The sequence below is a fragment of the Cydia pomonella genome, chromosome 5 (assembly GCF_033807575.1).
Source record: "Cydia pomonella isolate Wapato2018A chromosome 5, ilCydPomo1, whole genome shotgun sequence".
NCBI classification, from domain to species: Eukaryota; Metazoa; Arthropoda; class Insecta; order Lepidoptera; family Tortricidae; genus Cydia; species Cydia pomonella.
In genome coordinates this window covers 1477093-1484812 of record NC_084707.1, presented here as the reverse complement: position 1 = coordinate 1484812, position 7720 = coordinate 1477093, and the positions used below count along the sequence as shown (strand labels likewise).

The following is a 7720-nucleotide window of genomic DNA, read 5'->3' as shown; positions in this document are numbered from 1 at the left end:
GCTACCGATTCGCGAGAAAGCTCTATGTCGCGGCATTTTCTCGCCTGTCGACTGTCGCGCCCGTCATGTGCTAGCCGTGCAGCAGCGGTATCATGGTCGCATTTTATCACCTGTCATGCCATGCGTCACTTTCGCACTTATATGCTTGTTAGAACGTGACAGACATAGTGACAATTGATAAAGAGCCGACCATATTAGCCCTACAGCGGTAGCATCACGGTACCATTTTTATCACTTGTCACTATGCCCGTCTCTTTCGCGCTAACATACTTGTTAGAACGTGACAGACATGGTGACATATGATAAAGAGCCGACCATCTTAGCCCTACTGATGATGATGACAATATACTTTATATTCTCAGAACTATCTAAATGACATATTTAATTTAGAAGTTGTCTTTGCCTAATCACTGGAACAAGTGCCATCAATTATTTAATTAGGCCATTAGCTGCAAACAATGCTGTGTTATCTACTACGTATACAATTTCTTTGTAAATAAACAACTTATTATCTTCGCCCAGTCCGTCTGTCTTTTCATATCATTAAGGTCAAATCAATAAATCGCACACGCTTTAAAGAAGTGTCATAGCTCTGTTATATAAGGTGCTAAAGTCAAACCAAGTTAAGTTGGCGATTTTGATGCAGCCTGTGCAAGTGTTAAGTAAACTTCATAATTTCATAGATGTTTGACGTTTAAAATAACACTTGCACTGTGTGGGCTATTAAAATGGCTGCCAACTTATCTTGGTCTGACTCTAGCAAATTAGTTAGATTTTTTTTTGTGTTTTGCTGATTCATGTAGTTTAAAGTGTAATATCGATAGCTTATTATGCAGTGGACTATCGTGGAAGTGTGCAGCTAATGACAAACTAATCTTGAAACGCGTTTAACCATATTTTAATCAACATCCGGCAATCCATCGTGGCTTTTAGTAAAGTCCAGCTATCTCTTTACTAAAAGCAACTACCGAACAACGTCATGCTCTACGAGCACACTTAAAACTTACAACGTAACTTGACATTGGCAAAATCATCATAATTTTAAGGAAGCCATATTTTAAAAGAAGAAGAATAAGTGTTGTCAGTTGTAAATGAAAAGAAAAAAATGATATGAAAAGTTTTCTTAATTTCTATTTAAAATAAGTTGTTTTAATATGTGCCACCTCTTAAAATATCGGTAACTAATTTGTTAACACCTTATATTAACTTTAAATATGCGTATTAAAAAGATTCCAGCTTTAAACCAGTAAACTACAACACCATCGTAAAATCTATTTAAAAGTGAAGTTCTAAGCCCGTGCGTGATTTCAAGTCTGTAAATAGAAGCAAATTGAATTAGTGCGCGCATCAATTACAGTATGCACCCGGCCGCGCGCCACAGTAGTCCTTAACGCATGTAATTATTATTCAATAATTCGTTTTACGCGCAAGCGTCAGTGTAGCTATAGCGGGCGACATGAGCGCGCGCGCAGCCTCGCCCGCTCTCATAGAGATCGCGGAGCCCGACGCCGCGGACTGCCCCACCCTCGCTTTACCCCCCGAAGGTAACGTCAAACACAAAAACTACAGAATGCTCAACGAAAACCTCCGCGCCTACACCCCGACCGGAGACATCCACACGTCACCAGAAAAAGGAAAGCTTGTTGCCAAGTTTGACGTATCTTCATCTATCTCCCCGCCAAGAGCAAGAATACTGGAGTTGCTCAGACCTGATGACCCTGGACGTGAGAGCTTAGAAGCCATAGTCCGACCAGTCTCAAGAAGAGGCTTAACTCGACCGCTTGACGAAGACACTAGAAGATTCTTGCAAAGAGCGCTTCTATCCCCAAGTCCTTATGGTTTTTCAGCAGATTCACCAGAACCTCTCCATCGAACTGCTAAAGAACCTTACACAACTGAGCCTACGACTCCAGAACCGGAAGAAAAACCTCCACAGAAAAAGGGTCGGTCGTTAGCTGATGAATTACGTGATGCGGAGGATGAGACAAGTGAAAAGAAGGATATATACTTGGAGTTTATCAAGCGAGGTGGTGGTTTGAAGGATGCAGTGGAACGGGAGAGATTAGGGAAGCTCGCATTGTCGGTAGAAGAAGACAGTGATAGTGAAAGTGAGGACAGTTTGACAGTGGCCGCTCGGAGGCTGGACGCGTTGCTGGAGGAGTCCCGAGGGTTGCACAAGGAGCTGCAGGGCATCCACCAGGACATGCAGGTGCTAGCCCAACGCGTGTCTCGCCGCGACCTCTGACGCGTTCGTACATAAATCACGACGATTGGCTTTAAAATCACAATTCTTCTCTTTTCGGGTCGCACTTCAGAATTATTTTTCTGGCTTTGAGCTACACTTTTTTCTTGGTTGAAATCTATTTCCACTAATTCTACTAGTATTTCTTCTAGTTCTTGAGTGCTATATCACACGCTTTAAACTTCTCAGAGCTAGATAGATAGATAGAAGTGTGCTTGGTTGAGGGCTTCACAGCTTATAATTAAACTGAAATAGAGGTCAAACCTATACTACAGAAAAAGTGGCCAAGTCTTTCGGAGGCTGAGGTCTTGAGGAGGCCTCGAGGACTGAATCACTGTTTCTTTAGGAGATGGCATTTTTATAATTTATACAAGGTGCTCACGCAGAAGCTGAAAGTTAACCACGCAGTAAACTTCTGAGGCCAAAAGAAAGAAATAGTACATTATGATACAAGTGTGCTAAGTTGGTCATTACACACGAGGCGTTATTCTGCGCGCCAGAAAGCCGATGTGGGTAATGACCAATGCACACGCGTTTCATACGACGTTTTTCAACACACTTGCGAGGAAAAAACAAAACTTATAAATAAGATTTGTTTAAAAGCTTAGAATAAATTTAATTTAATTTATTTTATTTTATTTAAGCTTAATAGCATCAATCGCAGACGTTTCTCCTTGTTAAAAATTAATTTAGATTTGTTTTTGTCAAAACACTAAAAGTACAATATTCAAAATGGTGGCTTAAAGTTTTAACATCGAATAATTGCACCAAAGCGTGCTGGGCTTGTAGGCACTTATTCGCCAGTTCATTGAAGTAAGCTACCAACACATTTTCCAAGAAAGACTGGGCGTTTTTGCTTAAAAGTTTCATATACCGCCAATTATATTCACCCGATTTTGATGGTAAAAGGCTATCGTTCTCGACTCTTGTCTCTAGTATTACTGGCAGCGTCAATTTTATGTGTTCTTCATTTTCAATGCTTGAAAATGACTTTTTCGTCAATATATAAACTAAAAACATGCAAAACTATTCCAATTTTATGACAAATAACGGAAAATGGCTGGCGCGTTATTTTTTTTACGCACGATTCCAATGCGCACGTAAGGCAAAGGCGCGAACAAAATCAACAAACAGCCAATTAAAAAAATGTAAAAAGCTAATATTTTCGTATTCCTATTCGACGGATGAAGATCAAATAGATAAAATGTTATGTTTATTCATTAATGTAATTCACGAGATACCTTAATCGATATATTATGTTTGGTGTGATAAAACCTCTTTGAACTAACATTTAAAACCTAATAGTTGGTTAAAAAAAAATATTACTCGACCAAATTAAGAAGGCTCCGTTTCCATGCATATTATTAGCAATCAGTTACATTTTTAACTCACACGGATAATATAATGAAAAATCAGGCGTGTGATATATCTAGGATTATGAGCCAAAAATCGGAACAGTCAGTTTCAAAAGTAGCGGATCAAACTACGCGTTAAAAATATCTACAATGATCTAATAGCTTAACGAAAAGATGAATGAATGAATGAATGAATGAATGAATGATCGTTTATTTGCGTTAAACAAGCGTATATATACAAGGTGTTAAATGTTTAATTACAGCACGATTCTTGTTAATTCTACTTACTAACTAGCTAAACTAACTATGTACAAAATGTAAAAGCTAAACTTACACAGTACAATTATTCATGCAATTCTAAAAGTAACAAAATTTTAAATACATTTTTTATAAATTATAACATTCGTGAAATATTAAAATTTAATTATAATTTACAATTGATAATATATTCATCTACAGAATAGTAACAATTCTCAATTAAATGATCAAACAATGTTCTTTTAAATGTATGTAGGTGCAATTCTTTAAATTCATCAGAAAGGGTATTAAATAATTTGATAGCCATACAGTAGACGTTTTTTTCTGGATAACGCTAGTTTAGTTATAGGTAATAGTAACTTATTTCTATGCGTCCCTCTCTTGGAGTTCGTTGTGATAATTTCAAAAAGTGACATATGTTTCTTAATAAAAATACACATTTCAAAAATATAGAGTGACGGAAGAGGCAGTATATGTTTGGATTGGAACAAAGGTTTACAGTGTGCTAATACATAGATACATAGAAAACACCCATGACTCAGGAACAAATATCCATGCTCATCACACAAATAAATGCCGTTACCAGGATTTGAACCCGAGACCATCAGCTTCGTAGGCAGGGTCACTACCCACTAGGCCAAACCGGTATATGTCGGATCAGTATTATAAATAGTGCCACTATAGGAAATTCCTATATACTTAATTAAATACATGAGGATAAATAAATAACTGTCAACAGGATAAATTGTTCATGTTAATTAGTTAAATACGATCGACAAAATATAAAAAAAATTAAAAAAATTTGGGTATCTAAAATTTTTATGTTCAGAATAATTTCATTATTTTACCTTTTATCTGACGTTTTAGCCAGGTTGTACTAAGGTTGAAGTACTAGTGCTCGACGCTGCACTAGTCACCGACATGGGCACTTTATTTCATGGTAATATAGGTTAAATTTGAACAACTTATTCGAACTTAATCCTTGTCACTTTGACATAAAGTGCCCATGTCAAGTACTAGTGCAGCGTCGAGCACTAGTACTTCTACCTTAGCTGTGGTCACGGAAGACGGAAGACGTATCCGGACGTCGGATAAAAGGTGAAATAATGAAATTAAATCGCGTTAGACCAGTTAATAACATTGAATACATAAATGACAGTTGAAATACCAGACAAATTAATCGAAAGATCATTTTAATAGATACTAAAGAAGAAGATTGTAGAAGGTTTTTAGATAGGAATTGCTTCTAGTTTAGTCAATATTTGTCATTTTCATAATTAACCCGCTTTCGAGTTTTTGAATGTACCCCAATGCACCTTATTTAACCGTAGCCGTATATAATAGTTACAATACAAGTGCGAAAAATAGGGAATTCGCAACGAGTTGCAATAAATTAAAACACGTTCGAAGGAAGTGTTTTAAATCGACACGAGTTGCGAATAACCTATTCATGTATCGTACACCGTTTTACATATAACTCTTTAAATTTTCGACATAATGTGCTAATTAACGCACTAGCGCGGTAAAGTGGCACCATAACTGTAATTTTTTTTTTAATATAAGTAGTTCATCTGGAACTATTCTCACAAAAAAGTTAACTACTAGGTATAGTTTTATTACTCTATCGGTATAGGTTAACTGGATGAGATCCCTCTTCTCTTAGGGATAAGTTCGCCTTTGTACTACACGTTTATGTTATATATTTCTTTTTCTCGTACAATAAAGTGTTTACTTACTAACTATTGTGCAATCACTTTTCTCTCAATGCGTCATTGAAACCGCAACACTCAGACATAAACAGACAAATTAAAGATCAATTAATTGTAATATGCAAATGCATTAATAAATGTAATCGCGTCCGACGTCAATGAACCCCGTTATCGGCGCTTATCAGTTGCACTGATAACCGTCTGATGGTCGCGGATATGCCCGTATTTTGATATGATTATTGTTTTTTGAGGGCTCATTGTATAGGTAATGTTGTTTTCAAATGGCTGTATATTTATATGATATATACATATTATACAATACAATACTCTTTATTGTAGTTTACAATAAATGTACATAAACATAAACAAACACAATTGGATTGAGGTAAAAATCTTACACAAATCAACTTAGACCCACAGTAAGCTCAATAAGCTTACTGTGGACAAAGCTGACTCACAATTTTGTATTAAAATAAGGTTTTGTCCATTGGGTTACCCAATTTTTAGGATTCCGTACCTCGAAAGGAAAAAACGGAACCCTTATAGGATCACTTTCTTGTCCTTCCGTCCGTCTGTCTCTCTGTCAAGACCGTTTTTCTCAGGAATGCGTGGAGGTATCAAGGTGGAATTTATATCAAATACTCAGGTCTACTGTCCCTTGGAGCTGAGAAAAAATCAAACTTCTAAGCCAACGCAATCAAAAGATACAGCCGTTTATGCCGCAAATTATCGACACTTGCAAAGGGTTCCAAACCTACAGGGTACTTCCCGTCAACCTTGAAAGAATCTTGAAATTTGGCACGAAGCAACGTCTTATAGCACAGATAAAGGAAAAATTGCCAAAACTGTAAATTTTTAATTACATTATATAATACAAATATTTTTAATAATTGATATGACCCGATTGTCGTGATGGATGAACTTTTACTACAGGTTTGTAGGGAACTCTCGATGCGCGACTCCGACTCGCACTTTGCCGGTTTTTTTTAATATAAATTAGACGTATTTTTATGTCTGCCGGATCTCTTGTTTAATTTTGACCATGTTAAAACTTACAGAAGTTGAACTAATAATCATTAAGGGCAATTCTTGCAAGACAAGAAAGAGTTGATTCAAAAAACATGTAAAAAGTTGTTTAATTACGGACGAATTCCCTCCTCAAAGTCCTCAGTCATAAAATATAAAATTCGAATGCGACAGATACGGCTATCACCAGTTTTATATTGACATATTCGTTGACGTCTATAGTTCGTGTCATCCACGATGACGTGCAGATTTGTCAAATCTAACCCTTAACAACACGACAATACGTGTCAAAGCGCGCGTCTTAGTGAATGACGCGTCCAATACGTAACTTACTCTTCAACACACTTGCTTAAAACGACGTTTTTATTCCACCGATTTTTGGCTCATAATCCTAGATATTAAACACGCGTGCTTTTTCAGTATATTATAACACTTGGGCTTTTTCATTATATTATCCGACTGAGTTAAGAAGATTGCAAATAATATGCATGGAAACGGAGCCTTCTTAATTTGGTCGAGTAATATTTTTTTTTAAACAAAATTAGGTTTCAAATGTTAGATCAAAGAGGTTTTATCACACCAAACATAATTTATAGATTAAATTATCTCTAAATATTAATGAATAATCATAACATTTCATCGATTTGATCTCCGTCCGTCGAAAAGAAATACGAAAATATTAGCTTTTTTACATTTTTTTAATTGGCTGTTTGTCTAACTCGTGCGCCTTTGCCTTGCGCGCATTTAGTTAGTTTTGCATGTTTTTAGTTTATATATTGACGAACATGTCATTTTCAAGCATTGAAAATGAAGAACACATAAAATTGACGCTGCCAGTAATATTAATAGAGGCAAGAGCCGAGAACGATAGCTTTTTACCATCAAAATTGGGTGAAAAATAATTGGCGGCATATGAAACTTTTATTCAATGGAAAATCAGCAAAAACGCCTAGTCTTTCTTGGAAAACGTGCTGGTAGCTTATTCCAATGAATTGGCGAATAAGTGCCTACAAGCCCAGCACGTTTTGGTGCAATTATTCGATGTTAAAATTGTAAGCCACCATTTTGAAAATTGTAGGTACTTTTACTGTTTTGACAAAAAAATCTGATTTATTAGTTTTTTTTTTCTT

At 36.2% G+C, this 7720-nt stretch overlaps 1 protein-coding gene across 1 annotated transcript in view; it reads left to right on the top strand.

Moving 5' to 3' along the window:
- Window positions 1-662: 662 nt before the first annotated feature.
- Window positions 663-7720, top strand: part of LOC133518392 (uncharacterized) — a 29514-nt gene continuing 22456 nt past the window's right edge. The window contains exon 1 of the mRNA XM_061852067.1: window positions 663-2209. Within this exon, the coding sequence (XP_061708051.1) occupies window positions 1457-2209 (753 nt within the window). The 5' untranslated portion in view covers window positions 663-1456. The remainder of the gene's footprint in view (window positions 2210-7720) is intronic.